The sequence below is a fragment of the Acomys minous genome (assembly GCF_964271855.1).
Source record: "Acomys minous genome assembly, chromosome: 8".
In the NCBI taxonomy this organism is placed as follows: domain Eukaryota; kingdom Metazoa; phylum Chordata; class Mammalia; order Rodentia; family Muridae; genus Acomys; species Acomys minous.
In genome coordinates, this window is record NC_140489.1 from 35,405,169 (window position 1) to 35,431,713 (window position 26,545).

At 47.2% G+C, this 26,545-nt stretch overlaps 1 protein-coding gene across 6 annotated transcripts in view; it reads right to left on the reverse strand.

Annotated features, from left to right (window-relative positions):
• Positions 1 to 21,153: 21,153 nt before the first annotated feature.
• PCNX1 (pecanex 1) overlaps positions 21,154 to 26,545 on the reverse strand; it is a 154,656-nt gene continuing 149,264 nt past the window's right edge. For all 6 annotated transcript variants that reach the window (XM_084792043.1, XM_084792042.1, XM_084792041.1 and 3 more), the window contains 2 exons: positions 26,379 to 26,519; positions 21,154 to 26,231 (listed from right to left, as the gene is read on the reverse strand). In XM_084792043.1, coding sequence (XP_084648169.1) covers positions 26,091 to 26,231; positions 26,379 to 26,519 — 282 coding nt within the window. In that variant the 3' untranslated portion in view covers positions 21,154 to 26,090. The remainder of the gene's footprint in view (positions 26,232 to 26,378; positions 26,520 to 26,545) is intronic.

Genomic DNA, 26,545 nt, shown 5'->3' on the forward strand with positions numbered 1-26,545 from the left:
GCTCACTGCACATGATTGAGGCCTGGGAGCCCCCATGCGTGCACACAGACTTTCCATTATCCAAAGAGAAAATGAGGCAGTGGTTATACTAGCCCCAGTTCACAGCTATGGTGTGTCTTACAGTTCACAAAGAGTAGGCACGCAGGGCACGGGCTCGCCTCTCTTCCCGCAACACACTGTAGTTACAGGCAGATTGTATGTTAGTGAAGAGAGCCAAGCTAAGCATAAGAGCTATAGGAGCCGAGTGTGGTGACGGCGCATGACTTTAATCCCAGCACTCAGGAGGCAGAGGCAGTTGGATCAATGTGAGTTCGAGGCCAGCCTGGTCTACAAAATGAGTTCAGGACAGCCAAGGCTACACAGAGAAACCCTGTTTCAAAAAAAAAAAAACAACCCCAAAAAAACAAAAACAAAAACAAAAAAAACAAGACCTATAGGATCGTGGGTAAACTGTTTAATTTCTCCAACTGGTTCCTTCTCAGTAGGACATATATGGCATACTACCTACCTGAGCATACGTCTTACCCAGGCCACAGTTTCTAGTACTTTCCCCAGTGTAATGAACTACGTGGGTCCTGGGAAGAACGGCTGATTCTAGAGCCGTGGCAAGAAACGCACAGGATGAATCTGAACACCTTCGGGTGCCAGGAAATAAAACAGTACTCTCAAGAAAGTGCCCAGTCTGTTATGAGGATGGGGGCAGGAGAGAGAAGAGGCCAAGAGCCGCTATTGGAGCCATCGCTGTGACAGAGTGAAGGACGTTAGAGTATGACCCAAACTACAAAATACACATCCGTTAATCCATATCGACATACAGGAATGATTATTGGAATCAATAAATTGAATCAATAAAAAGAAACAAATCTTCTCTGTACAAGAACTTTAAATTAAGGGGCAGTTAAGAGCACTGGCGACTCTTACAAAGGACACAGGTTCAATTCCTAGCGCCTACACGGTGGTTCACAACCATCTGTAACTCCAGCTTCAAGGACTCTGATGCCCTCTTCTGGGTACCCCTAAGAGTGCCACCAAACACTCATGGACATAAAATGCATTCTTAAAAAAAGGAAAGAAGAAGAGGAGGAGGAGGAGAAGGAGGAAGAGGAAGAAGAATTCTTATTATTTCAAACTAGGGACAGGCAGATGGCTTTTGCCACCAAGCCTGATGATCTCAGTTCAATCCCAGAATCTCACATACATGATAATAGTAAGAACACACACACACACACACACACACACACACACACACACACACACACACCCTTCTCTACATATACAATAAATAAAAAAACAAGCAAGCAAACAAACAAACTAATTAATTAATTAAAATGCATATAGAACTCCAAACTATCTGCTAGGCATGGTGACTCGTGCCTGTTTATAGTCTTAGCACTGGAAAAGCAGGAGGATTTTGAGTTCAAAGTCAGCCTAACACCTTAATGATAAATGGATGGATAGATAGACAGACAGACAGACAGATAGAGGGCAGATGACTGTGAGCCTGACCCCATAGGCTCATATATCTGAGTACTCGGCCCTCAGTAGCAGAAACTGTTTGGGGAGAGTTAGATGAGGCCTTGTTGAGGAGGTGTGTCATTAGGGTTGGGCTCTGAGGTTCCAACAGCCCATTCTATTCCCAGTTAGCACTCTCTGTCCCATGCTTGTGAATCAAGACGTGAGCTCCCAGCTGCTGCCCCAGCACCACGCGGGCCTGCCTGCTGCTATGCTCCTTGTCGTGATAGTTATGATTTCTATCTCCCTGAAACTGAACCTCTAAAAAAGCACTTTCTTTTCTAAGTTGTGTTGGTCATGGTGTCTTACTATAGCAAGAGGAAAGGAACGAAGACATAATCGATAAATAGATACTAGACAGATGATAGAATAGGAAGATAGATGGATGGATAGAGACAGACAGACAGACAGACAGACAGATAAATGAAGATTCTCTCTCCTCAGGGAGGTAGATCACTTCTCATTGCTCCTTAAAGGTACACCACACCCAGAGGTTTCCTTCAGGAGTGCAGACGGAATGGGGGGAGGAAGAACACGGCAGTGGATTCCTGAAACGCACTTCCTCGTCTATACGGCCAGGTCAGTATCCGCAGTATCCACAGGGACCGCTCATACTCTGGCTGGAGCGATGGAAGGTGCTTTGCCGCTGGGCTCTTTCAGACTCAGACTAATCAACCCGTCTGATAACCAGCCAAATTACAGCTAAAGACCATTTTACAGAAACATCCTGACTGGTACACCTCAAAACTGAGGAGTTCGCCGGGAGTGGTGGCCCATGCCTTTAATGCCAGTATTTGAGAGGCAGAGAAAAGCGGAGCTCTGTAAATTCAAGGCCAGCATGGTCTACATAGTGAGTTCCAGGATAGCCAGAGCTACATAGTGAGACCTTGTCTTGAAAAAAAAAATAACAACATCAAAAACCCCAAACCTGTTGGCACTACTTGTTAAACTTTACTTTATCTGTGTTCCTATACCTCTATTTTCCTTCCCCACCCCAATTCCTTCCAATCCCCAACACCAGGTAGGCGAGAAAGGAGGTTAGAAGGGAAAGGACCATAGGTCTCTTAGCTACTTCCAGCTGGTTAGGGCCACCAGGTTCTTTGAGGCAAATGCCATCCTTGTCTCTCCAGCTTCTTGTCAAACTGCCTCAACAGCAACCAGGAGCAGCAGCATTCTGCTTCCTCAGAGGCCCCTGGTTTTCCCTGGCTCTGGCATTTATTCTCTCCCAAAGTTCCCAGACCTAAACTATCTACAGCTGGCAAAGATCACACCCTTCTCAGAGCCTGCGTGAGGCAAACAGTCGGCTGCTGTGGACAGTCTGAATCAGCCCCGTATCCCACACCTGGGACTAAAGCAAAACTGTGTTTACGTAACATAACCGGGTTGTTAAAGACACCAAAACTTCCAGTACACAATCCAAACAAAAATCTGAGAGATTCATTATCAAAAACTATCGAAGTTGCCGGGTGCAGTGGCTCACACCTTTAATCCCAGCACTCGGGAGGCAGAGGCAGGAGGATCGCTGTGAGTTCGAGTCCAGCCTGGTCTACAAAGTGAGTCCAAGATAGCCAAGACTACACAGAGAAACCGTCTCTCAAAAACAAACAAACAAACAAAACAAAACAAAACCCTGAAAACCAAAATCAAACAAAAAGTATCAACGTCGAAAAGACTATCCCAGCGAAGAGGCCCCTAAAAGCCATGTGATATCCTGGGTGGGACACTGGAACAGAAAGAAAAGAACAACCCATTCGAACTGGGGAAACATGGAGAAAGAACGGGCTTGTCAATCCTGAATGGTTGGTTGTGACAAGCCACACACTACCTGAGCTATTCCTAAGAGGGGCCAACTGAGTATTTGAATGCTCTGTACTGTCTTTGTAATTTCTCTTTAAATCTAAAAATGGATATAAATGTGTAAAAGATTTATTTTTGAAAAGGCTACCTGCTTCTTAATGCTGGGAAGATTAAAATGCGCAGGAAATGTGCAGCTCACTGGCCGGCAGGTGGTGACCATTCACTAAAGGGCAACTGGGTCTTAGGGAGCAGAGTCAGCATGTGCTGGGCTGTGTATTCCGGTGTGAAGGATGACTCAGTCCAGGTTCTGGCTGCAGAGCCTTATCCAGAACACAGAAGAGGAAGTGCTACCACATGCTGCAGGACTACAGAATTCACAGCTCTGTAAAGCCTGCCTGTCCCTGGGTGGACGAGGCAGTGGCATCCAGTCTACCAATCGCAATACCCCCCATCAGCATTTATCCTGCTGTTTGCATGGAGCCATCAAAAGACTCCCCAGCCCCCCTCTCCCCCACCTCCAGAGAAAGAGCCACCTGGGCAGATCTTTCAGCTGCTCTGGCTTTCCCCTGTAGAGCTGAGCTCCCTGTATCTGTGAGTGAAGATAGAAACTGGCCAGGTCTAAATCCTGACTTCAAATTTGATTCCCGTAGTAGCCACCAAGTCAGACCCCTCACTGCCCGCCACATCTTTGTACCAAGCACTTGCCTGGAAGAGATAATGCATATGTCTACCATGTGACGCTCCAGGTAAGCCCTGCCATGCTGGTCGGTCCTGGATGCTAGGGGGCTTTGGCATTCAGACACAAGCCAGAGAAAGTAGCGTAGACACTAGTGAGCCGAGGATTGGCACTGGGGGGGATTCAAGGCATGTCCAGTTCTCAGCGTGTCACTTTCCTTTCTTGGGGTTTTGAGAGTTAGCAGCCCAACTCAGCTAAGTCTGTGTGAGAGGAAGGAAGGGACACACACTCACAAGATCAGGCCAGGGCAGGCAGAACAGGGCTGTGCCAAGGATGTCCACAAGAAGCAAGCTTCCCGGCTATGAGAAAGCTCTAGGTGTGAGCCTCACCTCTGCCCTCCCTGCCAGCTATCCCCTAGGACTGCTTTCCCAAGCAGCTGGAGCCAGGACACTGGCAGCTCCCTGTGGCCACCTTCACCTACACAGAAGGCACTGCTGGCATCCCTCCTTGAGGCCAGCCAGTTCCAAGGAGGCAGAGTGACAGAGAGTTTGCCTCCATATCGGAATCAGAACAGACAAGTAACAGAAAACCACACCAGTTACACAGAGAGACCAGCATGCAGACTTTCTGATTACAGATTCACTGATTTCTAATATAGATTCATGATTGCTGATCAGAACTAACAACTGCTAACACCGGGCAATGGGTATGAAGGGAAAGGCTGTGATAGTTCACGCTTGCAGGCTTAAAGGAGAGCCAGACTTTTAAGGAGGATGTTCCAGCTATTGTCCCTGAGACAGATGCCAAGATGTTGGTTCAGTGGGAAGACTGCACACTGAATCCCAGGTGCTGCCATAGGCATTACAGCAGTTGGATTAACCAGACGGGGTATGTCCATGCAATGGAGCACTACACACCAACAAAAAGGAAAAGATGATGCCGTGTGCGTATACATGGAGGAGCCTCACATATCTCTTGCTAAGTGAAAGGAGTCAGACACGAGGACCCACAGACTGTGTGCTGCCATTTTAACATGACACCTAGAAGAGGGCAATCTATACAGACACAATGGTTCCTGTCTGTAGGAGGCTGAGGCAGAAGGATGGGGAGTTCAAGAGCATCCTTGGCAACACAAAGAATCTGAAGGCAGCCTGGGCTACATAGGACGTTGTCTCAACAACAACAACAACAACAACAACAACAACAACAACAACACAGAAAAGGCATGGGAGAAGAGAAGGGGAGTTCCTTCATCCCACCTGTCCAGGAAATGCTACGCATCTGTTTTGCCCACCAGCACAGGAGCTGAGACCCTGAAAGCTATGAGGCTGTCTCTGGCCAGCTGTAATCAATTACAAAACATTGGCAGCAGCTTGGTATTTGCTGACTGGGTCCTGACGCTGTGCACCTAGAGGGAGCACCCGATCCCATCGGCTGAGGGTTCTGCCCTTGCCCAACTTTCTTTTTCTTTTTCTTTTTCTTTTTTGGTTTTTTGAGACAGGGTCTCTCTGTGTTAGCCTTGGCTGTCCTGAACTCACTTTGTAGACCAGACTGGCCTCGAACTCATAGTGATCTGCCTGCCTCTGCCACCCGAGTGCTGGGATTAAAGGCATGTGCCACCACACCCGGCCCCCTTGCCCAACTTTCAATTCTAGTCTCGAGCTCCAGGTTATGGTATCCACACTTCTGACTCAAAACACCTGCAACTCACCAACTCAGCTTCCATTCATTTGCTTAAGTGGCTCATGGTGCTCAATGGACCACAGTGATGTATTAGAAAGGATGTTATAAAGGATGCAGGAGATGAGGTGTACAGAAAGAGGCGTGGAAAGGTGGAGAGGCATCTATGTTGCTTCTGGGAATAGCACTCCCCCAGGAGCCTCCCTGCCCTGCTGCTGGTAAAGCTCTGTAAGCCCTTCCCTCTGGTGTTTCCATGGAGACCTCACGGCATGGGCATGACTGCTGATGTGCCAGGTGGGGAAGCTGGTCTGCTTCAGTATTTCTCTTGACCACTCTGTGCAGTTTTTCTCCTATCTGGGAACCAGCAGGTCCCCCTCCCTGCCCAGTGATGGTCTTATAATAGCTCGTCAATCAAGGTGGATCAGAATTTCTTTAAGAGAGAAAGTCAGGGAGGGACAGAAGAATTTCTGTGGTTTGCCTGGGGTGGAAAAATGGCTTATGGCTTGGCTTTGGGAGGGAGTGATGAGCCAGGAACCAAGGATGAAAACCAAACCACATACTGTCCATCCCCAGGCACTGCCTTCCTTTCTCTCCTTGGCCACCTGCAACATTTGAAACTGAGTCTGTGGTGTCTGGGCCCGAATATTCCAGACCATGACTGGCTTATGAGCAGGGAGCAGAAATACAGTCACTTAGCTGTGGCAGGAAAGTGGGTCCCAAGAGAAGGAAGTTTCTGGTTCCTGGAAAGGAGGAGGGCAGAGCAGGTAATGGGAATTTCTGCTTCTGAGGACCTCAGGGGACAGGGCTGGACCGCAGGTTCAGAAGCACCATGAGGGTGTGTGGAGCTGGAGCAGGTGGCAGCCTGTAGGGCTAGAGCAGATAAGAGGGAAACCGAGTCCCCTTGGACCCAGGTGATGCTCTCTAGCTGTGAAGGCTTCCTGGATAGGGAGTGCCTGTCTCTTGTCACCGAAGGTGCACACAGGTTTACCCCTGTGGGGATCCCTCTCAGCAGAGTCTGAATGGCTCCTGGATGGGCTCTTTTGAACTTACTGCTCTGACAAAAATGTAAATACTCAGCCGGGTGGTGATGACGCACGCCTTTAATCCCAGCACTCAGGAGGCAGAGGCAGGTGGATCGCTGTAAATTTGAGGTCAGCCTGGTCTACAAAGCAAGTCCAGGACAGTCAAGGCTACACAGAGAAACTCTGTCTCACTGCCCTCCCCCCAAATGTAAATACTCTTTACAAAGTGGGCTGGGGAGAGTTCAGGGTAGAGGGTGGGGGTATGCCTGTAACAGGTAAGGGTTGAGTGATGCTGGGACAGCCTGGTGGCCAGGTCCACTTTGGTATGTTAAATAGGCTCTTCAGTTAGCCATGTGTCCTGGGGTCAAGACCTAACACAAAGCAGCTCAGGTTTGTTTGTTTTTTAACATTCATGTTTAGGTATTTCTCAAGTGACTCCTGTGTGCCGACTCAGTGTGGTACTCAGTGTGGTGCCCTTAGCATCTTTCCCCCGGATGGAATGGAGCTGAAGTGGAGAGGAATTGGGAAGTCCAGAAGGTTCCTGGACATAGGAATGCCAGTCTGGAGACAGAAGGCCCACTCATGCCCAGCAGGTCTGGGAACTGGAGTGGCTGTACGTGGGCACATGTTCCTGTGAGGAGAGGTGTATCTCTGTTACCACACTCACCATCACACCACTTTTAAATGCTGAAAACAGGTGGATTTATGGGCTGAAAACTATGTAAGTAAGCAATACAAAAGAGATACCTCTAAAGGAAGTTTTGTGTTACTTGCCTAGATGAAGACAAACCTCCTTGGGGACTCGACTCTGCTGGCTCAGTCCAGCTGTCCTTAAATGTCACACCTAGTGCCAGGCTGCCTCTGTGTCCCAGCCAGTCTTCTTGCCCACCTTACTGGCCAGCAAGACCTCCCCATTTAATGTCGTACAGTCCTAATTGTTGACCTCTGCTTGGTCCTTATGTGGGGAGGGCACTGGGACTCTGGGTCACCCTGGGATGGGGGCTCGGGGCTGGCATGGATCTCTTTCCTCAGCTCTGTTTCTCTGCAATGTGGAGCTGGGAGGGGGTTAAGAGACAGCAGCTGTGGACTCTTTATGGCATAGGCTCCCCAAGCTCCAAAGTGGGTGTTAAGAAAATGAGGCATGTGGAGCCAGGGGAACCCCACAGAACGGGGGGTTGGGGGGGCGGGGAGGACTGTAGGAGCCAAGGGGTCAAGGACACCACGAGAACACAGCCCACAGAATCAACTCTCACAGAGATTGAAGCAACAACAGTCATGGACTATGCGTGGGTCTCTATTAGGTCCTCTGCATATAACGTTATGGTTGTGTCGCTAGGTGTCCTTGTGAGACTCCTAACAGTGCTGGCATGTTGTGCCTGCCTGGTGTTGCAGGACCAGACACTGGGAAGGACCAGGATCCTGAATGCTCACTCTCGGGATGAGCCCTGTCCTGATCCCCCTTCCTATGAGTGCGCATGTACTTCTGGGCCCACCTTCTAATACATATTACAATCCAGGAGCTGTTGGGACCCTCAGTCCTGAATGTCTAATAGACTCTGCGGGGTGGTGCTCTCCCAGCTGATCCATAAACTGCGTGTGCCTAGACCTTTCTGTGGTTAGAAAACCTTGACTGCTGCTCTGGAGCAGGCACTTACCCAGGGAGGCGTTGCTGACAGAGGAGAACCTGTGCTGCCGAACTTGTGCTTTGAATGAGAACAGCCGTCATAGACTCACATATTTGAATGTTTGTTTCCCAGTTGTTTCCACCAACTGGGAGGGGGGGTAGGAAGTAGGAGGGTGGGGGCGGGGGCAGGAGGTGAGGATGGGTGTCGGGGGCTTTGAGGTTTCAAAAGCTCACTCCAGGCCCAGTCTCTCTGTTCTCTGTGTCTTTGTCTCTCTGTGTGTCTCTGACTCTGTGTTCGTCTGTCTGTCTGTCTGTCTGTCTCCGTCTTTCTCTCTCTTTGCTTGGAAGTCTGAATCTCTCAACTATTGCTCCAGTGCCTGCTTGCCTGCTACCATACTTCGGCTCCATGACGATGATCTTCCATTCACCGGCAACTGTGAGCGAGCCCCCAATTAAACGCTTCCTTTTATAAGTTGTCTTGGACATGGCGTCCCTTCACAGCAAGAAGGAAAGTAAGATAGGACTCCTGAGCCGCTGACACTCTGGCTGAGTTCCCAGTGGACTCCCTGCTGTTGGGAGAGGACAATTGCCATATGTCTCCTGCTCAGCACCTCTGAGGCCTGAAGTGGGAGGCCTGAAGGAGAGGGGGTTCACAGTGAGGGCTGCCCTGGCACGATGCCAGTAACAGACAAGACGGAGGGTGCAGCTGACTGCAGAAGCAGCTAGAGGACTGCAAGACAGAGGACAGAGGACAACATGAAGAATAAGTGACATGTGGCCTGCAGTGGGGTGAAAAAGAGTCCCAGGTGCAGAGAAAGCTGCTGGGGGGAGGGAGAGAGTGAGATCAAGTCCACTGGGGGAGGTGGCAGTAGAGCTGTGACCAAAGGGTGGCCTAAAGGCAGGTCAGATGGAGTTGGTGCAGGGGAAAATGGACACGGGAGGTCAAGGGTATATTGGTGAAAGCACAGGCTGTACTGTATAGCATATATCCACTGGCTCAGTCTGTTCCTGCACATTTGTAGCCATCATCTCCAAGACCCCAGTGCATGGCTGGATGTCCCTAAAGCTGCCTCAAGCACTAAACCATCCGTGCATCCATGCATGTGTGTGTGTAATGCATAATTCTCACACAGGCATACCAATGACCAACTTGAATGTATTCATTAGTCAAGGGCTAAAGGGACAAGTAACAACAGCTCCCTAAGATAGACTGACCACAAGAGCAGACAGGTGTTGCTGCTGCTGGTGTCAGCACTCTTGAGCATTGTTTTACTTTCTTTCATGGGGAGGAGATTTATTTATTAATTTTTAATTTAATTTGAGAAAGGAACTCCTTTTGTAGCCCAGGTGGAGCCTAAACTGCCTCAGTTTATGCTTTGACTGTGGGTGTGGACTACCTTGTCTGCCTGAAAGCCATTATTAAATACAATAAAGGGTCACTAGGTCCACTAGAACACACTCGAGTCTACACTGTTACGCTGCCTTGGGTGATGTGCTAACTGAGATCGCTACTAATTGGCTAGGAAGTAGGTGACATCATGGTGTGAATTTATTGACAAAGGGGTGTCCTGGGAGGGCCAGTGTGAAACTTCACTTTGCTACACAGAATGACTCATAAGATAAAACTCACAAATTGATTACTTTTGGAATTTTCCACTTAAGTGTTTTCAGACCACAGTTGGCAGCAGGTAACTGAAACCATAAATAAGGGGGACCTACTGTGCACACATAAGGGGGACCTACTAAATTTGTTTCTGATGAAGCCCAGCTCTTGCGCGGCTCTTCCTGTGTCTGGGCCCGAGGCTGCAGACTGGACCAGTGGCTGTGGCTGGAAGCTTTAGCTTCCATTCGAAAAAAGCAAACAACAACGAACCAAAACCCTATCCTAAAGCTGCAAAGGTTAGCACGACACCTTATGCCGTTTTCAATATTGTGCCAAAACACTTAACTTCATGCCTGAGAATAATTGACCTTCTAGGGAAATGTATTACTGTTTGATTCATTAATTATTATTAACTCAAGGCTTAGACTAAGATATTATGTTAGCTTGAAAAGATATGTAGAAACAGCCCCTGTCCATCAGAAGAGATTATCTCAAAGGCTGTATTTAATTGGCATGTAGGATATTAAGATCTAATGTCAGTTTACAATTAGGGCTACATACATAGGAATGCCTCAGATGTTCCTTGAACCTGTCTTAATTTTTTTTTTCCATTAGTGAGTGGGTTGAATACAGTTTCCAATATGTGTCATCAATAATTGAAAGAGAGTCATGTTTTTAATTTCTTTTTTTGGTGAGGCAGCTTAAGATAGGGTTTCTCTGTGTGTAGCCTTGCCTGTCCTGGAACTCATTTTGTAGACCAGGCTGGCATCGAACTAAAGAGATCCTCCTGCCTTTACCTCCCAGCTGTTGTTTTTAATTTCTTAACATTGTTCGTCAGGTTATAAACTAGGGCATTCTAATATCACAAGACACAAACATGCTCAGTGGTATTAGAATGTTTTGATTGATAAGGCAGTCTACCTTTAAGAACCAACAGTACCAGAGGCCCCAACGGGAATGTCCATACAGGGAATTCATTATGTTCCTAAGGACAACTGGGTCTGTCGTGATGTGTGGCTTAAGCCAGAAGTCCCTGAAAACTTGGGAGCCTAGGCCTGACAGCACACCAGAGAAACAGTAGCAAAATATGTGAGAGGAAAGAACCTCAGTGCCTTTGTGTGCAGGCCCTAGGCCAGGTGAAGACAGGTCACATCAGGCTGTTCAGGTGTCACATCAGGCTGTTCAGGTGTCATATCATCAGGCTGTTCAGGTGTCACATCAGGCTGTTCAGGTGTCCCATCAGGCTGTTCAGGTGTCCCATCAGGCTGTTCAGGTGTCACATCAGGCTGTTCAGGTGTCACATCAGGCTGTTCAGGTGTCCCATCAGGCTGTTCAGGTGTCCCATCAGGCTGTTCAGGTGTCCCATCAGGCTGTTCAGGTGTCCCATCAGGCTGTTCAGGTGTCCCATCAGGCTGTTCAGGTGTCCCATCAGGCTGTTCAGGTGTCCCATCAGGCTGTTCAGGTGTCAGGTCCCACTGTGATCCCTCTTGTCTAACATTCAGAATTAGGGCTGATGTTGGCACCTCAGATTGGCAAACTGAGTACAACCAAGTACATCATCCTGAAGATCCACAGCAGCTCCTCCCTCCCTCCCTCCCTCCCTCCCTCCCTCCCTCCGTCTCTTCCTTCCCTTCCTTCTTTCCTTTGTTCATTCCTTGCTTCTGTTAAAACCCCCTCCCTGAGATTTGCCAGAGAAAAGCCAGTTCCTCAATTTTGTGCCAAATTTGAAGCAAGCTTTAATTAAATACTGACCAGGATGGAATTCCCAGCAAGTGGCCGGCCACAAGACATGTGCTGTAGGACTTTCTAAGGACAAAACCATTTGGCCACTTTCCCATGAGGCTTTGTTATTGTCTAAGAACTACAACTCCCAGCATCCCAGGAAGTTCCCTGGTTTTAGGGCAGGTGGGGCTTACAGGTTGACTTTGGGTCTTTTCCTCCCTCCCTCCCTCCCTCCCTCCCTCCCTCCCTCCCTTCCTCCCTTCCTTCCTTTTGTCTTTTTTTTTCTTCCTTTCTGTTTTAACTTTTTATTTCTATTTTGACAGAGTCCAGTCTGACCCCAAGGTCTTGTTGGTTGTCCCTGTGCCTCTCAAATGCCAAGCACCTCCGATGCTGCTAACCAGACCTGACAAGACCACCTTTCAAATAAGACTTTCTCTAAACAGGGAAAACTCAGAAGAGTGCAGAGGCTCTGCAGGCATCTACTTAGCAACCCTATGAGGGAGGAAAGGCCTCCCTCAGTGGCCAGGAGAGCCCTCTTGGTCACTCTGCACCACAGGGCTGACTAGGGGAGCCATGACAGGGTAGCACAGAGCAGATCATTCTATGGACGCTGGCAAGGCACAGGCTCTACTGTCATCATTGTGGTCTACAGCCTAACTCAACGCCTCTCCCAGTTTAGGCTCAGCCGGGAGCTCTGCTGTCTTGCACTGTGGCAGCTGCAGTGACTCTGGTCCTCCTCACAGGTTTGTGATCAGCTGGAGCCTCGGCTGCAGGATGTAGTCATCTACACAGCGGTGCCAAGCACAAGCCTGTGTGGCCTCCGACACAGTTTCTTCCATCCCAAGTGCTGTGTAGTGTGATTCTCTAAGCAAAACAGCTGCTGCCTGCATCGGATCAGAGATGCCTGTTGCAAGAGTCTGTGCTGGCAGCGGCCTGCGGACTGCTGATGCTCCCTCATTGAAAGGGGGTTGGACCCTCACATGAGGTTCTTCCCCCAGCCATTTACATGCAATTTCCCCCAAATTGCATGTGGCTGTCGGGGCCAGGGAGGTGATGAGGTACACAGGCTGAGGAAGACTTAATAGAAGAGGATTCTGTTTATGCAGGCCCGGGATAGCCATCATCAGTGGTGAATGGCCATCGGTCCTGCCTGTAACTCCTCACTCATTGTTCTGTAAGTGGAAAAAACTCATTGGTTTCCCAGAATGCACTTTGGTGGGGCTGATCTGTCCTTTGTCTGGAAATGGAAGACTTTGGTCTTCTCTTGGGAGGAATTTTTACAACACTGAGTCGTTGGCTAACTCAAGCCACACAGCCAAGGTCAAGGTCAAAAGAACCAGGCTTTGCCTATCACTGGGACAAGGCAAGGGTTTGGATGCAGGGAGGGGTGGGGGATTGGTGCCAACCATTCACCTGAGAAACTGCCTTAGCTGCTAGTGGCCTCTGAGGCACTGCTCACCCCTGGGCCCCTTCAGAAGCATCTTTTCTCCAGGGCTCTGGGCTCCTTGACATGAGGCAGGGAGGGCACTAGGCTCCCCTCCCCACCCCCTACTCTTGAGAGCATTGCAATTGCATCCAGAGCCATTTCCTAGAGCCATAAAATGGTCCTGTTCCACTCCGTCCATGCAGGGGAAGCGACAGATCAGCTTAATTGCTGTGCCAACACACGAGGCCTAACAGCATGTCGAGTGGGTCTCAGTGTAAGACTTGTGTTCACTGTGACAACATCAACGGTGATCAAGAACAATTTTACCTCATTGAACTGCCCTCCCTGGCAGAATGGAGAAAAACCGCTAATGACAAGAATGTGGACAATCATCATTTGGGGCCTCAGGACTTAGATAATCAGAAATCAAACCACCACAATTATGAACCCCACTTGAGACCTCACTTATATGTGAGACATATCATGTGCTTTATATATACAGGAGACAAGGACTAATGCTGTTGCTGGACTGGGGATGGATCACTTGGGAGAAGTCCAGTGAGCCTTGACAGCAACATGGCTTCCATGGAAGGGGGCCCCCACTAGCCAGAAATCAGAGCGTTCACTGGGGCTGTAGCTTCCTATCTACAGCATGAGATGATGTCAAAACAGAAGGAACAAAGCCAGCAACAAGAGCAACACAAACAGAAACAACATTCAGGGAGTTGGGGAGGATGTGGCTAGGACTAGACACTCTTATATCTAATTTACTGCACAGTAGAAAAGGACCACACAGGTAGGGGTGTGTGTGTGTGTGTGTGTGTGTGTGTGTGTGTGTGTGTGTGTGTGTGTGTGAGAGAGAGAGAGAGAGAGAGAGAGAGAGAGAGAGAGAGAGAGAGAGAGAGAGAGAGCGAGAGAGCGTAAGCCAAGTAGGAGACACATTTGCTTTGGCCAAAGGTCCTCATTCATGCAATGACTTTCAGTAGAATGTGCAGTTGTGCATTCTTTAGTTACGGCTACCTCCTTTCAAGGTTTACAAGGGCTCTGAGACTGGGGTAGACAGGGTTTACTTACAGCAAGCAGCCTGAAGGAGGCTCTGCCTCAGGGAGATACAAGCCTAGCTTCCCACAAGCCCATAAGGCAGGAGAGGAAGACAGTGCCAGGGCACCCTGAGTCCTAATAAGACCCCAGCTGACAGCAGCTTCCTCCTCTGAGCAAACAGGTGGAACCCAAAGTCTTCTCCACAAGGAAACTGCAGCTGGCCCAATGCCTGCACCCAATTCTGCTTTAAGACTGTGCTTAAGTAGGTGTGTCAGGGGACAGTCCACTACATGATGGCATGAGTGCTCAAGGTATGTGCTTTGAATAGCAAATGGAATGTGTCCATATGTCTATCCTGCAAGACATAGAGCATGAGGCATCACACCATTGTTCCTAGTGCCACACAGCTTGGAAACTGGTTTTCAAGGGTAAGTGGGCCTCATCATATCCCTTAGATCTCCTAAGGAGTTTTAGGTCCGTTTACTCCACACTCTAATTTTTTCAAGTTGTACCCAGTCTTCACTCAGCAAGAGCCAGCTCTGTCAGGGCAGGGTAGTGGAGGCAGAGGTTGGGGCAGCCGAGTTCTACAGTGCAGGGTCAGGGTGGCCAAGGACACCCAGAGGAATGCAGAAAGTCTGAAAAGCATCCTAAGTTCCTGGGATGCAGGGTTAAGTGATGGCTATCCAGATGGCTAGAGTACCAGATGGCTACCATGGCTACCAAAAAGCAAACAAGATCCTGCGTAGTATGCACCGAGTCTCGTGTATGTGAAACATCACAAGCTTTGCATATATTACCAGGTGTCTTATTCAGAGATTCTTTTTTTAAAAGATTAATTTATTATGTATACAGTATGCATCAGATCACATTATAGATGGTTGTGAGCCACCATGTGGTTGCTGGGAATTGAACTCAGGACCTTTGGAAGAGCAGTCAGTGCTCTTAACTGCTGAGCCATCTCTCCAGCCCCCTTATTCAGAGTTTCTATTGCTGCAATGAAACCCCATGACCAAAAAGCAAGCTGTGGAGAAAAGGGTTTATTTGGTGGCTTACACTTCTAGATCATAGCTCATTGATGGAGGAAGCCAGGACAGGAAGTCAGGCAGCACTGGAACCTGGAGGCAGGAGCTGATGCAGAGTCCATGGAGGGATGCTGCTTACTAGCTTGCTCTCCATGGCTTGTTCAGCTGCTTAATTATAGAACCCAGGACCACCAGCCCAGGGATGGAACCACACACAATGGGCTGAGCCCTCCCCCATTAATCACTGAGAAAATACTGGATCTCATGGAGGCATTTTCTCAATTGAGGCTCCCTCTTCTCTGATGACTCAAGCTTGTGTCAAGTTGACATACAAAATCAGCCAATACACTAGGTGTGTGTGTGTGTGTGTGTGTGTGTGTGTGTGTGTGTGTGTGTGTGTGCGTTTTCATTAAAATATAAAACAAGGACTGGGCATGTTAGAGTGAGTGCTTGCTAATATTCAGGAAGCCCTGTGTTCAATCCCCGGCATAAATCTGGTGTGGTATGAGACTGCAATCCTACGCCTCTGAAAATAGAAACAGGAAGATTATAAGTTCAAGCTCACCCTGGGCTCCTCTTTCTTTCCTTCTTTCTTTCTTTTCTTTTCTTTTCTTTCTTTTTTTTTTTTTGAGTTAAGCCTGGACTATATGAGACTATCTTAAAACGACACCAACCAAACCAACCAAACAAAAAAACAACCCACCATCAACAACAAAACCATTCAACCAACCAATCAATGCATGCCTGTACAAATTAAAACACTACTAATGTATAGAAAAAAAACCTTTGACATGACCCACCACGGTGTCCTACCAGCAAATCCCTGTGCCCCCTTGTGGATGCCCCGTCTTGTGGTGAACACTACATTGTGTGTTTCCAGACTGCCCCACACAGTTACATGTATAACTTAGCAGCAGACAGCAGTGTACCTGTGCCCACAGGACCGCAGGCATGATTCTGCATTCACACACAGGCACAAATCACACACCCTTCTTGAATGCCACTGAGTTTTCAAACTTGCTTCGTGCTTGACATGTATTAGGAATCTTTCTAAATGAGTACTTACAAATCTGCCTCCTTTTCTAAAAAAATCATTCTACAGTTTAAAAAGTAGTGCCTGCATCTGGTAGGGCTCCAGAGGAAACACAGGGAACAGACGGTAACATTTCCTGCCTGCTGGCTTCACTTTGCTCTGAAGAGTGTTCCCATTGTTGAGGCACCTCATTCATGTCTCTCGATATTTTTAACTTTTCGAAGTCAGTATCACCAGCACTTTCTCACAGCATACACCTTAGACACCTGCATTAACTTTCTATTGTGATAAAATGCCAGTCAAGACAACTTATAAAAAGGAAGCATTTACTTGGGCTTAGAGTCCATGATGGCAGAGTGAGGTCATGGTGGCAGGACCAGCTGAGAGCTCAATCACAAAACCACAAGCAGGAGGCAGAGAATACACAGGGAATGGCATTACTCTTTTGAAACCCCAAAGACCACCTCAAGTGACTCACCTCATCCAACAAGGGCCACGCCTCCCAATCCTTCCTCTACAGTTCCACCAACTAGGGATCAAGTATTCAAACATACGAGCCTGTGGGGAATACTCTCACTCAAACCACAGCATCCAAGTACAACAAGTACAACTAAGTATCTACCCGTTTTGTTTTGTTTTGTTTTTTTAGACAAGATCTTATTATACAGCCTTGGTTGGTCTGGAGTCTTAAACTCACCACACACGCCCGTATTCTCCTCTCTCTGGCATGGACGTATTCTTAGAGATTTATTTTTATTATTTCTGAGTTCTGTGTGTATGTACACATCTGTGTGTGTCTATGTGCACATGAGTGCAGGTGCCCTTGGAGGCCAAAAGGTGTCAGATCTCCTGGAGCTAGAATTAGTTATTAGCTGCCTGATGTGGGTGCTGGGAACTGAACTTGGATCCTTTGGAAGAGCAGTATTTACTGGTACTCCTAACCATGGGGACATCTCTATAGTCAACACCACATTCCTTTTCTTGAATGCTGCATATTAATTCATGGAACAATTGTAGCCTTCGGTTATCACTCTGCTTTTGATAGGTGTCAGTCGACTGTGTTGTTTTCAGTGACAACAAAGTATGAAGCTAGCACCTGGACATCTATCTGTCTCCCTGTGTGGTTTTGGGGAGCTGTTCAATGGTCCTGGGTAATCAGCCTCTTGTGTTTTCTCTAGTCCTGCAGGCTCTGAATTTTAGTAGGCATGCAGTACACAGAATAAAGACTACATTTCCCAGCATCCATATGGCCATGTGATTGTATTCTTGTCAAGGGGATTTAGCAGCTCCAAGGTTGGGGCTTTAAGGGAAAAGGTTAGCCTGGGCACAGGGTTAGCTGTGCAGGGAAGGCTGGTAGGACTCAGTGCCGGGAGACAACGCCCTTTCTACCAGCCTTGCCCTCCAGTGAGGTCTCGCTGGTATGTTGAGGAAGGTATGTGTTTCTCTTGCACCCTGGCTGCTGTTATTTTAGGTCTTGACAACAGCATTCAGTTCAATACCCTAAACGAAACAAATGTCTTCAGGCTTCTGAGAGACCCAGCCTGCTTACTCTGCTCACCTGCCTTGTCAGAGCTGCTTTCCTGTCACCATCTCTGTCACTTCAGGGTCCCTTCTAGGCCTGCAGGTCTCTTTCACCTGGCTAACAGATTAAATTCTCTTCATACTAAATGCTCTGAGATCTCTTACGTGGTTTCTGTCACACTAAAAGGGTGGGTAGAGTTTGTGAGCATGTGTTCCCCCATCTGAGTACATGTGCACAATCCCCTCCACTGAGTGTGTGTGTGTGCTCATGTCTCAGCTGAGTGTATGAGCATGCATTCCCCAATCTGAATGTGTGCACACACCCTCCCCATTGTGTGTGTGAGAGCATGTGTTCCCTTATCTGAGTGTGTGAGCATGTGTCCCCTCTGAGAGTGTGTAGATGCATTCCCTTATCTGAGTGTGCAGGCATGTGTTCCCTCATCTGAGTGGGCAGCACCGAGGCTCTTGCATGAGGCACTGGCTGCCTCCACAGTTACAACTGAATCACCTAGGTAGACTGCTCATTCCAAGTTGCCAGAGGAGCTGGTGCCAGGCTACCTACCATCCTTCTGCCAGCTTGCCCCTATCTGCCAGGCTGGAAAGCAGGTAGCTGGCACTTTTATCTTGAGACTCCCATCCCTGAGAGGAACCCAGGGCCCTCAGCTCCCCCTGGCATCTGTGGGAAGCACCATACTTACAAATGCACAGGGTAATCATGGGAAGAATCAAGAGAGCAAAGGGAAAGCCTGTGTATCCTGTAGTGCATATCCAAAATTTGTCAACTGAAGATGGAAACTGGCACCTCAACACACACATTTCTCTTCTTGTCATTAACCTCTAACAACGTGACTTAGCACCTGCTTACATGGTGTTTATGCTGTTTGATTTCATGAGCAATCTAGAGGGCACAGGACATAAGAGAGGGCCTGGGGACAAAGCTCTGTGGCATTACACTTGCTTAGAATGTACAAGGTTGGGAGCAATTCCTAAACTACATACACAGAGCATACTGGACGTGGGTGACCACACACACAGAGCATACTGGATGAGTATGTGCCGCATGCAAACACATCATTTTACATAAGGGACTCCAGCATCCAAGGATTTGGCTCTAGAACAGTTTCTTGGATGTTACTAAGGGACAAAGCACCTTGTAAAAAACTGAGGCTTTAAGGCCTGGTATGTTTTAACAGACAATCTTGATTCCAAGCTTTATGCTTGCGGGGCCTGCAGTGACATTTGCCAGGGAAAGAATTTCAATGGCGCAAGTGTTAAGCAGGCCCAAGAGCTAAGGTGTAATGGCCAGGGTAGGCCTCCCTCTGGGTAGTGACTTGCACAGGCTCTATGTCTTTTCTTGACTGCTGTTTTCAGGCCTCACCCTGCTTCTGAAGAGGCATCTCAAGGGCACTGTCCTCAGCATGCACAAGGCACCAGTGTCTCTCCATTGTGGGCTGAGCTCTTGCTGCCATCTCCTGGCGGAGTCTGTCAGGGACACAGCAGAGCCATTTCCTTGTATTTCACTAGCTGAGGTTTAGGGGCTTCCTAGGCTGGAAGGGAAGGCTGCCCTGAGCACACCGCTGTCATAGTTAAGGTTAGAGATGCTATCCCTACCAGGCTCTTCACGATGACCCACCACATAGGCTCTCTAATCCTGTGCAGCACTGTGTAACCTTGCTGATGAGGAGCAGGACCTGGCAGATGGGTGTGACTAGTCCTTGCTTTGGTCCTCCATGGAGGAAAGTGCCTCCTTTGAGTAGAAATCTGGGTGTTTTGTGAGGGTAAACCGAGCGCCAAAGCCCACAAGCAGATTCACTCTACCAGGAGGCTGCCTTGTCTTCCTAGGCAGAGGCCCACCACATGGGGCTTGACTCTTTCCTCGGTTTACGTGTGAGTTACTGCAGTCAAGACCCTTTCATGTCCACAGCCTGCATCAAGCACTGGGGCTGAACATGGGGAAATATTAGATGCCCTTGGCCAGTATAGGTGCCAGCCCTTCCAGAACTCTCTTGTGTAGACCTCCTCTCTGCCCGTGACCACAGATGCTATGTGCCATTGGACTCCTCAAACGCAGAGAACGGCTCATTCCCCTGGACTGTCCTAAGCTAGGTCCTTACCCAGGAAGTCCCTCCAATCAAAGGATGCTCACCTCTGGAGGCAGGTGTCCTCCCAGGGGAAGCCCACACTCAGTGCCTGGCCCTAGTCCTTGTACTTAAAGCAGCAACAACTCTGAAGAGAAATGGGGAATGCGAGCTTGCTGTGGGATTGGCAGGGACATGTATGGTGACTGCATGGTGGGTCAACTTTTTCCTCTGCCCAGCAGCACTTCCTCCAGCCCTCACAGGGTAAAGCCCAGTGTACTAGAGAAAGACACCAAAAGGAAGAGGGCAACTCCTCACTCACTGGAGACGGTGTCAGCGCTATCCTGGAGCTGCCTGCATCTGACGAACAAAGGTTTCAAAGGGCACTGGAGAGCCGTGTGTTCTCAGATGTGCTAGTTACTTACGTATTGACACAGTGTACTCAGAAATGAAACGTGAACTCAGCTTTCCCCTTTGGTGCAGTGAGTTCACTAGGCACTGAACCAGTCCATGACCACCTGATACAGAGGAACTACAAAGTGATCCCCACCCTCTTGCAGCTAATTGTGCACAAGTGTGATTGTGCTCAGTTGCCTTTCAATAAGCATAGATGGAAGGGGGAACAGAACGTGTGAGTGCTGGGTGAATGGTTGGGAGCTACACTCAGGTGACACTTAAAGCTCCCCTTGCCTACCTCAGGGAAGATGCTCTCACACGGTTAAGGCCAGCAAAGCAGCTTTGGATTACTTGGTATGGAAAATCCTAAGTACTGTACCTTTTAAAAGTAAGGTGGATGTCGCACATCAGCAGCCCCTGGAATTAACTCCAAGCTGAATGTGACTCGCGATGGGAGCCTTCCTTCCTTTGAAGACGCTCTGCTTAACTGGCACGCTTCCTGTCACCGCAGTCTACACTGCCCTTTAAGATGGAGCGCTGTGATCTGGGAGAGGGAGCAAATCACTGGGGATTCTGTCGAAGAAAGTAACCTGCCTCCCAGCCATTACCAGTTAAGATGATGCCTAGTGACAGTGTGGGGTATGACATTCTCTTCATACAAGTTTGCATCTTGAAGGAACTGTGAAAACACCGGTCAGTGAGTGTGCAGCCCTGGTACACTGACTGAGGTTTCTTCCTTCCTCTGCATTGTAACTTAGTGTAGCTCAGCGCGTATATACACTTATCAGCTGACATGTTCAACTGTTAACACATAATATTTAACTTGGAGGACGGAAATATCTTTGTGGCAGAGGTACCACCAGAGTGTACCTTTATCTGGTGTAAGCCAAACCCCACATTTACAAGCTTAGAACGATTACTTCAGAACCAAGAGTATGTTTTAAGAATATGCCGCATAGAACTAATACATCGCAATCTATTTTTTTTAATTGACAAAATGGACAGAAGGCAAAATGAAAAAAATTTATTTCCTGTTTTTTATCCACAGTCAATACTCTATTTTTTTCTGATCAATATATGTCAAAAGATCTTTCAGCTTTTATTTTTCCATTTTAAGCAACTACAGTATTTACAAGCTGTTTACACACTCTCACACACACACATACACACACACTCACAGACACGTGCAGGGACACATGTCCTTATCTCTGGTGGATACTGAATGCTGGTAAAGGCAATGGCCTTTCAGAGCTGGCCATCCGGAAAGGGAAAGCCACTCTTGGTCCACAGCCGCTCACCCGTTCCTTCTTCTCCTCATGCACAACTCGCTGCCAGACTTGTATGGGTTAACATACTCTATGCTGATCATTTGTTGAAACTGTAGCTTTAAAAAAAGCACAAGCCAACAAGACCCTCCCTGTTTGTTGTTTTGGTTGCAGACTCAAGCTTCAAATATACAGAATTTTGTTTTAAAAACAAGCACAGCAAACCTACGGGTCGTCTGGAGCAGCCATCTCACCCTCTACTGTGCAGGCGACAGAGGACCTCTGTCCTTCCTGCTGGTTCCAATGAATCACAAGTTGCCAGGTACAGAGCCAAAGCCTGAGAGAAGTGAGAGCCTATGTGACAGGTAAAGTGTGCGACCCTGGGTGACCGTCAGCCTGAGTTCCCTGGACAATTCTGTGCTGAGGCTGCATCTGGTTTCTAGGCAAGAAAGAGCAACCCTCACCATGGTTCTTGACAGGTGACTCTGGGAGGTTACTCATCACAAAAAACAGGCCTCTGCATTCACGCCAAGTTAGATCCGCCCAGACCTAGTTGATGATAACCAATTCCTTTCTGATCATAGCTTGTGAATAAGTAACCAGTTTCAAATCAGACAGCCTGGGTGTTCACCAACTACATGATTTTAAAAGAGAAAACTTACTTAAAAAATGCCTGTGTATCCAACATATTAAAATTTATATCACCTAAATACACTGCAGTATATCATATAACTCTCTCTCCTCATGGTAAAACTCAATATCCACCTAAGACTGAAACCGAGTTCAAAGGCCATGAGCAGGCGCCGGTACCATCAGGCTCTAAGTGAGTCTCCAGGCATCTTGGAGTTAGAGAGATGCCCAGGAGAAAGGATGGATCTTATCTGAACACTGTATTGGCCTACATGAAAGTTAACGGGTCTCTGTCCAAAGCAGCTTCGTACAGTTACTACAAGAGAGATGAGAAAGTACTGATGACTTAAAAACAAAAATCCAGAAATTGCTTATATTAATGTAAAAGTATTTAAAATATGAAAGTAGTTAACACACTGGACAGCAGTTCATACTTTAGTAGCTAGGAAATATAAATTCAAAGAATTCTCATATAACACTATTTTTTTCAAGTTACATATTTAGAACAAAGGCTAATTGAAATTTAGCTAAAAAGAGATAATCTTAGACATTGGGAAAATATTGAAGACCCAATTTTTGAAAAATGACTCAAGACAGTGACCCATCAGCTGAATTCTAGGTAGAGGCGGAAGGATGCTGGTAGGCAACTAAGCAGAGTTTAAAGGCAGTGTGGCCCTGGCACGGTGGCGCACGCCTGTAATCCCAGCACTTGAGAGGCAGAGGCAGGTGGATCACTGTGAGTTCGAGGCCAGCCTGGTCTAAAAAGGAGTCCAGGACAGCCAAGGCTACACAGAGAAACCCTGTCTCAAAAAACAAAAGAAACAAACAAACAAAACAAAACAAACAAAAAACAAAACAAAACAAAACAAAAAAAAGAAAGCAAGCAAGCAAATGAATTTAGAAAGAGTTCTTAATGAGAGCTACGGTTTCCAATATAAGAATTTGCATGTGCATTGCTTGACATCCATTACCCAGGGCCTTTTTTTCTCTGTCCCTTTCAAGAGAGAAATATTGTCCGTTATCTTCTGGTTCAAGGACCTGAAGTATTATCAATATACTTGAAGATGATTTCAAAAGGCCTCCATTTATCCCTGCTGACAGCAACAGGGAGGTCAGAACACTGAATGCTTGCTCACTGACCACCTAAGAGGTAACTGCTGTTTTCTCAGGAAGCCTCCATCTCACCTCTCCTCTGTCCTCCCAAGTCCCACAAGTAGCACCACTGTGGCCTAACCTAGACTTGTGGAAAAGGAAAGCTTGTTAACGAAAGTCCACTGAAATGGTTTATGGGCTCTTGAAAATGGTGTACAAAGGGAGTTCCCACCAGGATATGGGCCAAAAGACTCACCAAAAGATTAGTGTAGGGGCTGCAAATAGGTTGGTTGGTTTGTGTTCTTGTTACTGAAGAAGATGAAAAGGCTGGTCGAGGATTATCATCTCAAAATGGGGCAAGATGAAGAAAATCAGAGATGTCAGTGATGCCACTGCATCTAAGGAAGTCCACAGTTGGTTTGAATTATTTGCAAAACTAAGGAACTCTGAAGGTTTGGCAATTACAAACTAAGAGCATTGAGGTATAATGCAGTTCTGAATTTTAGAGAGAAAGGCTAAGCAGAAATGCTAAAATACTAGCACGCTATCCAGGGGGGTACTGGGAGAAAGGAATCTATGATAAATGTAATCTTAAATCTTTAATTATCATTATCTTCCCTGCTGTAATTAGAAAAGTAAATTTTTTTAGGTTATCAGTTTTAGATTAAAAAACTAAAAACAAGACTTTTCTTAGGGTTCCTAATTTATAAATTTAATAAAGTTATATGGTAACAAACAGTAACTTGTTTCAAGAAAAATGTCCAACTCTCCCAAATTAAGACTTGATATACATGTTCCATACAGGACCCGTCTTACATATGGAATCTTACTTTTAGAGCATTTAAACAATTATTAGGGGGACTAGGCATAAATAGAATTCTGTCCCTCGGACCAAGTCATCTAACGTTCATTTCTGGTTCTTCTTCTGTGGCGGCAAGGCAGATTACCACTGTCTTAGACTGTAGACCCTCCACTTGGCCACCTAGGAACCACCATGGAAAGATCAAACCCATTTTGAGCAGGGAACAAACAGCAGTGGGCCCAATTCCTCTGTGAAGTTTTAAACACAGACTAAACAAATTAGATACTTAGCTTCAGAAAGAACACCACCACTGAATACACCAGACAGCGTGGATTTGCCCAAACGAGCGAACAAAACAGGGTAACAGTAGCAGGAAAATACGCTTTAACGTGGTCAATTTTTACAAAGAGAAAGGGCTCTTTTTGTAAAGGTTCAATAAGTCATTTGACAAATATTTTTAAACAATAAAGTCTTCAAAGTTTGAAGTCTATGGAAACGTCAATACAAGGCACATTGGGTTCTGAACACTGATTTTAAAACAACTAAAGGGAAAACAAACAGGATTTGAAACCTCAGTGTGGAGAGCCTGCTCTGGCGGTGGCTGCTCATCTGCTTCCTGTACTGCCGGATGCAGTGACACCTGCGTCCTGGTCAGTAGGAACAACAGCTCTCTCCTCTCACCTCAGAAGATACTCCACCAGCATGGCCTAACACAGACGCCACTGAGCAAATTGGCCAGTGCTGCACATCGAGATGGTCACAGCTCGGACAGATTAATGACAAAGTTTCAAAATGAATTGACCTGCTTCTTTCTACTGTCTGTCTGTGGGGAGACAGACGGCTGCTCCCAGGTCCTAGAGGAGATGGGCAATTTTCTTTGGAGTTTAAAATAAAGGGAATTTAAAGCATTTAAAAAATGCTTAAGGTTGCAAATGAAGCCTACACTGCAGTTCGCATGCAGCCACACTGTAAACCCAGGGTACATATTTCCCTGAATACATGCTCTTTAAAAACCAATATAATTTAAGGGACAATATATGAATTAAGTAAATTTCACAGTTATAAATATTTTAAACAGGTATACACCATAAATTACAGGAAATAATTTCAAGTAATAGAAAACGAACAGGAAGGAAGCCGAGTGCAGACCTGCTGAGGACGACAGAATGAGACCTGCACCACAGAAACAATTTTGTTTGAAAAAACTTTACTTGAGAAACTGAACTTCACGTGGGTGATGTCAAGCGCTAGGAACTCTTCACACAAGAGGCACTGACCCCGTCTCACGCTCCTGGGCCTTCATCTTCTTCTTGGAAAGCAAAAGCATGCTCCAGAAGCTCAACAGGGCCTGCCACCAGCTGGAGGCACACTGGAGACGTGTGGCGCGGCTGGCGGTGGTGTTCACCAGGTGGAGCCGCCGGTCCCCAGTGCTGGGAAACGACCAGATGAAGCTCTGAGTGTCTCCAGAGCGCAGCTCGCTAACAGAAAAGGAACAGCAGGTTCTGCTGGCTATGTGTGTCAGGAAAGGGGGTGGGGGGGGGCACTAATCCTGAAGGCAATTTAAATAATGGTATTTATTTTTATATATAAATAAACATTCTGAGAAATCTCAGATATAGTGCATTGCTGTAAAAAATTAGTGCAGTTTGTTTCCATTAAAGTTTTTAGCGTTCAAGGATAAACCTACATCTATTCATCATCTTTCTCACTGTATACTAAACTTTTATTCTGTTACACGTCGAACTGAATGCTTCCACATGGGTCTGTTTGCAAAAATCATGGTCAATGGATTTCATTTTCAACAACAAAAAACCATGGCAACTGTTTTTGGCAAAGAAATTAGAAAAATATGAGCTTAGAGTTAGAGGCAAGAGTCCGTGGGCTAAAGCATAAACGCACAGAGAGCCTTCTGTGGACAGGCTCCAACAGAATTCTGCCTTTCATGCAGCTAACTTAAAAAAATATTTCAGCTTTATTTGGGGATGGAGACAGTGACAGGCATCCGGGCGGAGAGGCCTTAGCCAAGCCACTGTTCAAGTCTTTGCCGTGCCAGGCAGGCGGTCCCCACAGGCAGATCTTCCGCACCCTTGCCTTCTCTCCAAGGGCTGGGAAGCCAGAGAAAGCAACGCAGGTGCTGTGAACGCAGGCTCACACTTCTGCCCCCAGTTCCAGTACCCCTGTTTCAACTACAGTCACGTATTTATCATCAATCTGGACCAGAAGCACTGTCTTGTCGATGTGGGACCTTGTACCTGGGTCTCTGCTGCAAGGCACCCATCGGTGAATCACCTATTAACTCAGAAGAAAACATGCAGTTAGAGCCTGAGGGCGCCTTCGCAGCTCCGCTAACGACTCAAGCACAAAGACAAAGAGCAGCTGAAACCACGCATGCGCCTGATGACCTAAAGCACACAGCAGCTTCCCGGGAGAACTTACGTGGCCTTCCATGCCCTCCTGAGGACTCCAGTCTTTCCAGCTGTTTCTCCCAGCTTTTAACCGAATTCCTTCGTCAGGCCACTGCAGCTCTTTCCTTTTCGACAGGTTAATTCCTTCCAGAATCTGACTGAGATCCACAATCTAATTGGGGACATAAGGTTCATCTC